The sequence below is a fragment of the Mustela putorius genome, unplaced genomic scaffold, assembly GCF_011764305.1.
Source record: "Mustela putorius furo isolate JIRA1106 unplaced genomic scaffold, ASM1176430v1.1 tig00004039_pilon_pilon_pilon, whole genome shotgun sequence".
Lineage (NCBI taxonomy): Eukaryota > Metazoa > Chordata > Mammalia > Carnivora > Mustelidae > Mustela > Mustela putorius.
In genome coordinates this window covers 2,280,382-2,291,157 of record NW_025422174.1, presented here as the reverse complement: position 1 = coordinate 2,291,157, position 10,776 = coordinate 2,280,382, and the positions used below count along the sequence as shown (strand labels likewise).

Below are 10,776 nucleotides of genomic sequence, written 5' to 3'. Positions count from 1 at the left end.
CGTCCACCGCGCAAACCCAGGCCACAGGCCCGTGACCCCGCGGTGTCCGGCCCGGTCCTGGGCCAGCGCAGCGCGGCACACCTGCCGGAGCGTCTCCGGGAGACCCAGGCCTGCGCCAGCTGAGGGCAGTGGGCAGGGCCGTGGCGCCTCCTCCTCCGTTTGGTTAACTGGAGCCTCTCTTCCCGGCTGCATCCTGCCGAAACCAGGGAGGCCCCCAGGGGATCAGAGATTCTTTAGGAAACACACAAACTACATGTATTTTACTTCACTTTAATTACAAAATAAATAAATACATGCCAAGGGGTTTTTTTTAAAAGAGAGAAGTGAAAAAAAACAAACCGACCCCAGGCCCACGCGGCTCCTCAACCCCAGCCCACGGGAAGGGCACCCCCACCCCCCACCCCCCTGAGGCCGCCGCGCATCTTGCCAGGCCAACAAGGGAGCCCCAGGCTCCTCTCCGGGTCTGAGGTCCTGCCTAGAGAGCGGTCAGTCCCTGCCAGGACCTTTGGTGGCAGGACACACTGCCCCGACCCGTGATGCATACCCCACCCCCCCCCCCCCGCCGAGGTCCCGCCGCTGGGGGCACTGGGCCTTTCTGCCTCAGCACCCAGAGCCTGCAACACAGTGTGAGCAGCGCCGGCTCCCGACCCCTCCCGGCCACAGGACGACAACGCTGAGGTCCGCGCGGAAGGCGCTCTGCTCCCTGACGGTGGACGCCCTCGGAGGCCTCTCAGACTCACCACAACCCCAGCTCCGCGGCGAAGGCAGGCAGCGCCGGAGAGCCGGATCCGTGCCTGCGGCCACAGCTAGGACGCCCTGGGAACAAGAAAGAAGAGCAGGGACCCAAGCCTTCCGGCAGCTGCTCCCTGACAACACCCGGCGGACCCAGCAGGGCCCTCGGTCCGGCAAGACCCCCAGAGCGGCCGGGCAGGAGGCCCTCCTCCGAGGTCCAGGCCAGAGGCTTGGCCCAGACGTGGCCCTGCGCACCGAGTGGGGTGCGGCGCATGCGGGGGCCAGGTGGAGCCCCCCCGCCCCGGGGGAGTCACGCCCTCCTCAGGAGCCAGTGGCGGAGAAGGGGCTCACGGTGACCGCATTTGCCTCATAAGTGGACCCACTTGTTCCAGTTGACCTCGTGGGGGAACACGCGGCCCAGCCGCAGCGTGCAGTCCAGCGTGGGCTCGTAGAACACGGTGGCGCTCTCGCTCGGGCTGGAGGGCGCCTGCACCTCGGGGACCCGGGGCTTGGAGAAGAGAGAGACGGCCGCCGGCTTTCTCAGCAAGCACTTCTTAATGCAGCCCAGGGATTCCAGGCCCTAGAGACAGAGGGACACCCAGGGTGACGGGCGCCCTTGCAGACCAGGTCCTCCGTCCTGTCCTACCTCAGGGGCCCCAGGGCAGGGGTGGGGGCTGCAGGGGCCCAGGGCAGACGGGCGAGGGGCTCAGCTGCCAGCCTGGCGGGCTCGGACGGCACCGGGCACGCTGCTCAGGGTGGCGCTGACGAGAGGAAGGGACCCACGGGAACCGCCGGACTCTCAGGCCGGGCCTAGACCTCTCTGGACAGTCACCCCCTCCTCCCCCCGCCCTGGGAGGCTGCAGCAGGAGCCCCGGTGAGGGCCAGGCTCGGTGGGAGCCGCACCTGCAGCAGCTCGAGCACGGCGATGGGCTGGAGCACGCCCCGGTAGTGGCGCAGCAGGCAGCTCTCGGGGATGCCAGGCCGCGTCATGATGTGGTAGAGCACGGCCTCCATCATGCCCTTGCACACCGGCATGTTCAGGTGGCCGTCCACGATGCGCCACGGCCGGGCGACGAACGAGATGTTCTCGCAGTCCCTGTGGGCGTGGCACGCGGGCATCAGGCTCGGCGGGCGAGGGGACATGGCTCCCCGGACGAGACGTGATGCTTGGGGCAGTCGGAGACTGGCCCCCATCGTGGGGCCGGGGGTCCTGCTCCTCCACTCCTCCCTTCCCAGCTGGGACCAGGGGTCCCAACCCCCGGGCCCAGGGCCGCCGGCTGAGGGGCCTCGCTCACACTCAGCCCTAACCACGGCCGTGGGGGAGGACCCGGCGCTGCCGTCTGGATTTACCAGCTCCAGCCCAGCCCAGGGGCCGTGGCTGACTCCCCATGAGGCCAAGCTCAGGAGTAGAGCTCCATGCAGATGCTCTACTCCTGTGTCTCAGACGGCAGTGCCCCCTGCCCCCAGCGGCTGCTCTGCTACATAGGCTCCAGGCACGGGAGGGCCCAGGACCAGTGGGACGCTTGGCTCTGACCACCACGACTGGGGCCTGGGAGGGCTGCAGGTGAGCCGGGGCTCACGGCCCCAGCAACCGAGGGACACGGGCACACGCGTGGGAGGTGCCCCCACACCAGGAAGCCCATGGTTCCAGACGGACCCACCCACTGCCGACGTCCACAGCTCGGCCCTCACGGCTCCTGCCTTGTTGCCCCAGCAGGTGGGACAACCGGAGTCCCACACGTTCCCAGGTCCCCGGGGTGAGAGCCGCCGCGCCGGACCGGGGAAGATCTCCACGGGGCCATCACTGCCGGGACCCCAGGGACAGACTCCCCGCCCTCGCACCCACGCGCCGCGCCAGGCCGCCTGGATCTGGGCACACACTCACTTTTCCCATGCTGCTTGCGAGAGGCCACAGACCCCAGAGCTCTCGGCCGAACCTGACAGAGGAGGGGAAGGACATGCGACCTAAGAGGAAGGAGTCCGTCTCTTCCCTTCCGTTCGCACGACGCGTCCTTCCGGGTTCTGGGGACAGAGCCACGAGCACGGGGACAGCAAGCCCATCCCTCACAGAGCCCACCCCTTGGGGGGGGCGGCCCGAGCAACCACAACCAGACTGGGCCGGGCCACGGTGTGCAAGTGTGTGTGGGGGCGTTCCCAGGCCCCAAGGCAGCCCCACGAGGGGAGGCAAGTGAAGCCCTGACCCCAGAGCTGCGCACATGAACCCCTAAGGCAGAAACTGCCCCAAGGAAATCAAGACGCCTTCAGAAAACCTGGGAGGAGGCCAGCGGGGAGCACAGTGAGAGCGTCTGTGCCGCGGGAAAGACCGCGGCAGGTCTGTCCCTGCACGCCCGCCAATCCGGACGGCGCGACACCCGTGCTCCTGCCGCTGCGCCCTCTCGCAGGACACAGCAGCCAGCGCCTTCCAGAACCACCCCTCCTGTCCTGCACTTGTCACTCAGACCCACTCAGGAGACCCTGAAGCCCTCTCGTGGAAACAGTCAGCGGAAAGAGGCAAGCCGTCCCCCCGCCAGTGCTGAGGCTAGGAAAACCTGGGGTTCCCAGTCTCAGGGGGGACACTCAGGCCCCAGGACAGAGAATGGGCAGGAGGGGAAGGTGGGATGGAAGACCAGGTTCATTCGGTACCTCTGGGGTCTTCAGATCCTTCTGGAAGCTGGGCCTGACAGTGAGGCTGCTCCCGGCCTAGAGGGCTGGGAACCCCGCCATCCTCTTGGTCCTCCAGCCCGGCCCCCAGTACTCCGGGGGGAGACTCCTCTCCACCCGAGTCCCTGGGAGCTGCTGGCAGAGCAGGCGCTGGCAGTTCTGGCTCCTCTTCCGCTGGGGCCCCGGGGCTGGGGACCAGGCGCACATCCTGGAGCGCGGGCCTCTTGGCAGGGGGCTTGTGGGTACTCTCGGGGTTGGCCTCCCCGGCCTGACCAGCCATGTCAGGGCTCGTGCAGCTGGCACGCCTCTTGGTGCTCCGGGGGCCCTGAGAGGGCGGAGCCAGCGTCCCCACGGGGCTGTGCTCGCGGGCAGGCCTGCGCGGGGGTCCGGCCTGGGGGTCTGTTGCCGGAGGGCACGCATCCTCCTCTCTGCCCTTCAGCCTCACCGAGTGCAGGAGCCAGGGCTGGGCAGAGGCCATGGCCACCAGGCGAACGGTGTTGCCGCCGACTTCCAGGACCTGGTGGTGCTCCAGGAGGTCCTAGGAGAAGCAGGACACACGCTGGGTCTGCGTGGGACCGCGGGGTCCGCACGCTTGCTTCCTTTGCCCGATGCATCTGAGCGTCCCAGGCAGACGGGAAGCCCAGCACCATCAGGACAGATGGCTCAAGGACGAGGGCTGGCTTCCAGCCTGGAGGGCGCCCGCTGGACCTGTGGCCCTGGGCAGCCCTGCCCCTTCCAGGCTTGGGGCGAACTTCTGAGAGCCAAAGCTGCGTGAGTGAGTCCTCCCAGGGAACTCAACACCGCAAGTGCTCTCGTGTCCTGCAAAAGCCACAACTGTCCCCACGGGAAGGACAGTAACTCCTCTCGTCCTCACGCCAAGCCCTGTCGCCCAGGTCCCTGTTCTGATCGAGGAACCGCACCGACGCGATCACCTTTCTTTCTATTCCTAGTTTAAAAACCCACCAGTCAGGATTCAGGATTTGCCCCAGTTCACACCCTGGAAGCAGGACTCATACCCTGGTCATGCACGTCCGGGGAGGGCTCGCTGTAAGCGCTTGTCACCTAGGGCCCCCGGCTGGGCTGCAGGGAGCCTGGGGAGCTGCCCGCCCGTCGCGGCTCACCTCCTGGGGCTCCCGAGGCCCCACGGGCACAGTCATCATGACCCTGCTCTCACCTCCTGCACCCATGAACACTTGTCTGAAAACCCCAGTAGGTGATGTGTCCCCTGCTCCAACTACAGACCCCCAGAGCTGGGCCGGCCGGCTCCCACGGCACTCGCTTTAAAGGGTCCGTCTGTTACTACGTTCCTTGGGTTCAAGGGTCCCTGGTGAAAATGGACCCGGGCAGGTAAAGTGGAGAGCCCCATGGTCCCAGCAGATGCCCCCACTTGGCTCCGTCCTACTCTGCTGAAGAAGCGGGGGCCGAGGGTGCCAACCCTTCTAACGTCCCAGAGAAGCTGGGTTATAGGCAAAGTCTCCCATTTTTAATCTTGGCAACTCATTTAACTTGGGAAGAAATCACACTACATGCCCCAAACCGAGCCCCTCTTCGGCAGCGTGCGTCCAGGGAGGGTACCCCATGGTACGCCGAGCACGGCTCACCTGCACGTAGTCTGTGAAGGTCCGGGTGCGCTCGGCGTCGGTCCTCTCGAAGGCGGAGAACCACCGGCTCAGCTCCACTCTGTCCACCCCAAAGCAGCCCGCGGCCGCGATGACCCCGTGCACCTCCAGGACAGCGCACACGTCCCCCGGCTCGTACCCACACAGCTCCACCTGCTGCACGAACTCCTCCAGGCTGCAGGCGGTCCCCTGGCTCTGGATCAGCCTGGTGAAGGTGGCCGGGAGGCAGGAGATCCCCACGGGTAGCTCTTCCAGAGAAGGGACTGTGAAGACGAGGAGGACTGGGTCAGCCCGGCCCAGGGCCCAGGCAATACTGAGGAGGAACACGCTCCCACACCAACTCAGCACCGCCCCAACAGGGAGGGGTCACCTTCTGGGTAGCCGGGGCATGGGCCCCCAGCGGCGGGGATGCGCCCCTGGGGCTGGGATAAAGGGCAGGAAGGTAGAGCTGGGGTCCGGGGACAGGAGCCCCGGAGCGCTGGAGGGGGTCCTCAACTTGGGCTGTCCGGGCCCTGCCTTCCTGCTGCTCCTGTGTTCACTGCTCCTCAGACCCTGGGGGACCCCCGAGACCCCACCCTGAACTCCCACGTGAGCTTCCACGAGCCGGGGCTGCCATGCGTGGCTTGTTGGAAAAGCCGGCTCTGCTAAGACCATGGTCACAGGTCTGGCCCGAGCCAAACTCCACACAGAACACCACCTGGGCCTTTGAACCTTAACGGACCACCACGCACCCCAACAGGTGACGGGGAGGAGACGCGCAGGGCTGGGAAGGGGCCCGAACGGTCTCATTTCCTGTAGAGGAAGGAGACACCCTCAAATCTGGGGCCCGGGAAAGCAAGGTTTAAGCAAACTACTCAGAGTCTCAGAGGTAACCCACAGGAGGGCCAGAAGGAGTGTAAAAACCGGAAACAAGCGAGGGCCTCTCTTTCAAAGCGAGAGGGCAGAGCCACGCGAAGCAGTCTAGGGCGGCATGTGCTCCCGATCCTGGAGGGGAGTCTGCGCCAGGCCTGGCCCGTGGACGGCTCCCGGGTCGGCGGGCGGCACTCACCAGTGGGCCAGAGCCGCGTGGGCAGGGGGGTTCGGCGGAGCCGGAACGTCACCCGGCAGGAGTTCACCACGATGCTGTCGTTGGGGTTGAGGTTGCGGGTGCTGACGATGCCGGGCGCGCAGTAGCCCCGCATGAGCAGGTAGTTGGTGTGGGAGGCCTGGCGGGCTTTCACCTCGATGGCCCGGCGCTTGCTTCCTGAGCCTTCATCCAAGTCTTCCTCCTCGTCGTCGTCCTCATCCAAGCCCCCGTCCTTCCCCAGACTAGGAGAAGAGCACGGACCTGGGTGACGGAACACGGGCCGAGCGCCTCTGCCGGCTCAAGAGAGTGGTCACCGCGGTCCAACCTCCGCAGTGGCCTGTGGTCCCTGCGGACCTCCTCCCCCGACCCACAGCGCCTGGCTAGGAAGGGCAGGGTGGGCGGCCGCTCCAGACTCACCTCCTCTGACCGTCTCCCCACAGGCCATGCTCACCAGTTCCTTCTGGCAGGAGACCCTTCCAGTTTCAGTCCCCAAACTGCCTGCTGTTCCACTAAATCCCAGCTTAGCTATTAGGCCCTCAAGGAACCTCTGCCAAAGCTACCTTCCCGCCTCACCCCTCCTCACCACACTGTGCCAGGTCCCCCTCTTTGGCACAGCTAGGTCTCTCCCCAACTCTGCTGCTGGCTCCCCCGCACCTGGAGGCAGCAGCACGAGGCACTGGACTGGTCCCCAGTCCCCAGATCCGAGGTCCCGTCCCTGGGAGCTCCCTGCCACACTGCTGACATCTGCCGTCTCACGTGCCAGCAGAGACAGACTCAGCATGTGTTTGTGGAGCGAAGCAAGACCGGGGGGACCGGGGGCTCTGCCAGTTAAGCATCTGCCTTTAGCTCAGGTCATGATCCCAGGATCCTGGGATCGAGCCCCGTGTCGGGCTCCCTGCTTAGTGGGAAGCCTGCTTCTCCCCCTCCCTCTGCCCCTCCCTGCTTGTGTGTGTGTGTGCGCGTGCCCACACTCTCTCTCTCAAATAAATAACATCTTAAGAAATAAAAGACCAGATGACGGAGTGAATAAAAGCGCAGACACCCTAGGACAGCGCAGTGCCCGAGGCCCCCGGCGACACTCCGCGCGCGCGCGGGAAGCCTGGTGACCGCCCCGTCCTTACCTCTTCATGACCTCGTTCTCGACCATCGAGCTGTCGACCACGACAATCTGCTCCGGGATCCGGACATCCACAGAGATGAGGCCCAAAGAGAAAAGCGTTAAGGCGGCCGCGCAGTGTCCGCCGGGGTTGTCCAGAGAGAACGGCACCCGGTGACTCGTAGACCTGTTCGTATCCTGGTCTTGGAAGGAAAAATTATCAGGCTGGTCCAACTTGCCGGCGGCCAGGATTGTGCTGAGGAACTGGAACGACTCCGTGCACACGGTGCTCGGGAAGCGCCACGTAAAAATCCTGCGTGGGCACAAAGGGGGTAAGGTCCACACCGAGGACACACACTTTGGAGGCCTTCACGGGGATGGGCTACGGCGTTGCTGCAGATCTGAAGGCCCGCCAGGCCCTCTTTTCCACCTCAACAGGCGCTACAGACGGGAGCCCGACTGGGGAAGACGAATGCGCTTCCTGACACGATCATCTTTTCCCCCGGAAAGCCCCGAGCCCGTGCAGAGGCGACGGGACGTGTGTGTCCACGTCACTGTCTCGGCAAGGCGACAGCGGAGTCAAGCCTGGCCTGGCCAGAAGCCTGGTTTTCCACGAGCCTCTGACGAGGGCCTAGGTCTGGAAGTCTTGAGGACGTGAACGCCGCCCGCGGCTCACAGTCAAGCATGCTGCGGTCAAGAACGAGCTCCCCGTCAGAGAGAAGGCCCCCCGAGACAGGCAGCTGGAGCTGGGGGTACAAGGTCCAACAGTCTCGTCAGACCTGGGCCTCGCTTCTGCTTCCCGGGCCACCGCTCTTTTTACTGCAGCCGGCTGTGCTCCAGGGAGCGAGGAGACCGGCGGGGCGGGGGCGTTTGAAAAAGGCCCAAGCGTCTACACGCACAGGCAAAGGGATGCACGAGAAAGCGAAAGCCCCATTCTCCTGCTCCGTCCTGACCACGCCTCAGTGTAATCAGAGGTCGACCAGGAGAACAGCCCGGGAAAGAGGAGGCCCGTCAAGGCCAAGAGCTGCAAGCCCAACCCCTGGGACTACTTCACAGACTTCCCCTTGTGTGGTCAAGCGGTCGGTGGAACACACGCCGAGCCGTTTAGAGACCGGCCGCGCTGGTGGCTGGTGTGAGGGTCCCGTGACTTGGGGCTGCGGAGGGCAACCTGCGGCATCCCAGACCACCGCTCGGACCGCTGAGGGGCTGCGGACAGCGTCTGGAATCCAGCCACGGGACAGCTTCAAACCGAACACACGGCTCGGCGCGGCCCTGAGCCTTAAGAATGCCCAACGAGGCCCCCGCAGGACGCTGTGCCTTTCGCGGGGCTCATGGGTACATCACTCACTTCTCCCCGCTTGACAGGGAAGGGAAACACCGCCGGCAGAACGGTACATGTCCCCAGGCTACTGAGGGCACTGCCCTTGTCCCCAAGCGAGTGGCACAGGCGCGGACGGACACCCGCTCCAGAGGCGGCTTGCCCTCCAAGCGGGGGCCGCGCCCTGCCCCAGCCCCGCCGAGGCTCACCTGTAGTAGGTCTGGGACAGCTGGTAGGACATGGGCACGAAGGGCAGGGCCCGGTTCTTCTTCGGGCCCAGCATGTGGTTGACCCGGCGCCGGTTCACCAGGCTCCTCTTCTGGCACTCCATGAAGGCCTTCACGAGGATGTGGTCCTTATACTCACGGTACAGGCGGAAAGTCTGCAACACAGCGAGGCCAAGGGTGAGCAAGGCCGGGGCGGAAGGAGCAGAACGTGGGTGCACAGAAGCGGGAACCGATCGCGTGTGCTGGAGGGACTGATACGGGGCCGAGGGGCTGGGAGGCTGGAGCCGACTCCCGGGGGTGCAGGGCGGAGGGCCCGCCATCCGCGGTCAACTCTGATCCCCATCAGAGAGAAGGACACCAGACAAACACGGAACCACGAACGGCAGAGGACGGAGGCTCATGGACTTCACGGGACCATCCAAGGCCACACGGCTGGGCAGGGCTGGTACCAACAACAAGGCCTTGCCTTCAAGCCCAGTGACCTCACCACTGAGCCACTGCAGAGGGACACAGAGATCGGAAGCCAAAGCGGCCGTCAGTGGGGTGCTGGGGCAACACCGGGTGTTCTCCTGGAGCCAGAGGGGGTCTGCGCACACACTGCGCCTCGTCGGTCTGAGGCCCGCACACCACCCTCAACTTCTCTAGACAGCGCCTGCACGTCAGCTGTGGCACACGCGCCCGAGGCAGGGAGCACTGCACGGGGCGGAGGGCAAGAGGCCAGAGACTGGCTGTGTCGCCACCGCTCCTGCCCTGTGGCCAAGTGCAAGCTGGGGTCCAGCTTCTCGTGGGAAGCCTGGTGTCTTCCGCTCTTCTCGTCTGTGTGAAGGCAATGACAAGAGAGCATATCCCCGACAGCTGCTGGTGCGGCGCAGGAGCGCTCACACTGCTCACACTACGGACAGGGAAGGAGGGAGTCCGGTCCAGATGGCCGCCCACTGCCCTGCCCCGCACCTCCCGGAAAAGTGGGGCTGCAGGGGGCCCAGCCGGGATCCTACACACAGCCTCTGACCTTGTGAGGCCTCTGACTCCCCCGCCAAAGCCCGACGCCACCGGGAAACGGATCTGGAAGAATGAGAAGCAGCAGCAGGCCGCAGGGAACAGGCCCTGGGGGCGACGCAAGCACCTGACCTTCACCATTAACTCTGGGGCTGGACTTTCTCGTATGGTGGGCAGGACCTCCCGAGGTCCTGTCCAGCTTGAATCCTTGCTAGGGAGCACAGCCAGAAGGGCCCTCCAGGGTCACAGGTACAGTCAGAAATTGGGATTTTTATGGGCAATGGTGGCAGTAAGTAAAAAAAAATAATAATAATAATTATTATTTATTTATTTATTTAAACAAGCTCAGGTCCAACAAGACAGAGTCAGGGGCCAGAGTGGGGACTGTCATCATGGGACTTCTGGCCCACCCACCCATTCCAGTCTCATTCTCTGGCAAGTTCAGGCTCACACAAGGCTCTGGCGAGGCCCCACGACCAGCCTCTCCCTAGGAAACACGCGCGCTTCATGTGAGTAAGGAGGGCTCAAGGACCCCGTGGCACCACGGGCGGCAAGACAAAGACGACTGCATGGCCCCCTACTAGACTGTCCCAACTGTCACCGCTGGACAAGCACCTGCACCTCACGGTGACGAATTCCAAGAAGAGACATGAACACTCCGTCTCGGGTCTGCGGGGGCCCGGCCATTGCTGTACAAGGACTGTGGTCACACCTGGCCACGGACTTTCCCAAAATCACTGCATTTCCTCCCAAGTCTTCCTCATCTCCCTTATGGCCAAAGTAATAAGCACCACCTGCACATGTGGGCAGTGCCGAGGCTGGTCTGTCCCCGCTGTCTCCCTCAGGGTGCTCTGCTGTCTACACCGAGTCTGGAGACCGGCAGCACACTTAATCAGGCTCCCACCCGCTCCGCGGCCTCTGGGGGTGGGCCCGGGCCCACGTGTTGACCAATGTGGTCGTTAAGAACAAGGGAGGCCCCGGCCCTCCTCACACCCCTCCGCGGGGGCCGGGAGCCACAGTCTCCCGTGCTGTGAGGTCACAGGCCCTTGCTTCTTCACGCC

At 64.8% G+C, this 10,776-nt stretch overlaps 1 protein-coding gene across 3 annotated transcripts in view; it reads right to left on the bottom strand.

The window, feature by feature from the left end:
- Nucleotides 1-254: 254 nt before the first annotated feature.
- The window catches only part of GTF3C1 (general transcription factor IIIC subunit 1), a 68,319-nt gene continuing 57,797 nt past the window's right edge, over nucleotides 255-10,776 (bottom strand). For 2 of the 3 annotated variants that reach the window (XM_004774006.3, XM_004774009.3), the window contains 8 exons: nucleotides 8,702-8,874; nucleotides 7,200-7,487; nucleotides 6,061-6,320; nucleotides 4,995-5,275; nucleotides 3,376-3,931; nucleotides 2,618-2,669; nucleotides 1,636-1,828; nucleotides 823-1,312 (listed from right to left, as the gene is read on the bottom strand). In XM_004774006.3, coding sequence (XP_004774063.1) covers nucleotides 1,100-1,312; nucleotides 1,636-1,828; nucleotides 2,618-2,669; nucleotides 3,376-3,931; nucleotides 4,995-5,275; nucleotides 6,061-6,320; nucleotides 7,200-7,487; nucleotides 8,702-8,874 — 2,016 coding nt within the window. In that variant the 3' untranslated portion in view covers nucleotides 823-1,099. The other variant, XM_004774007.3, reaches the window with a different exon arrangement.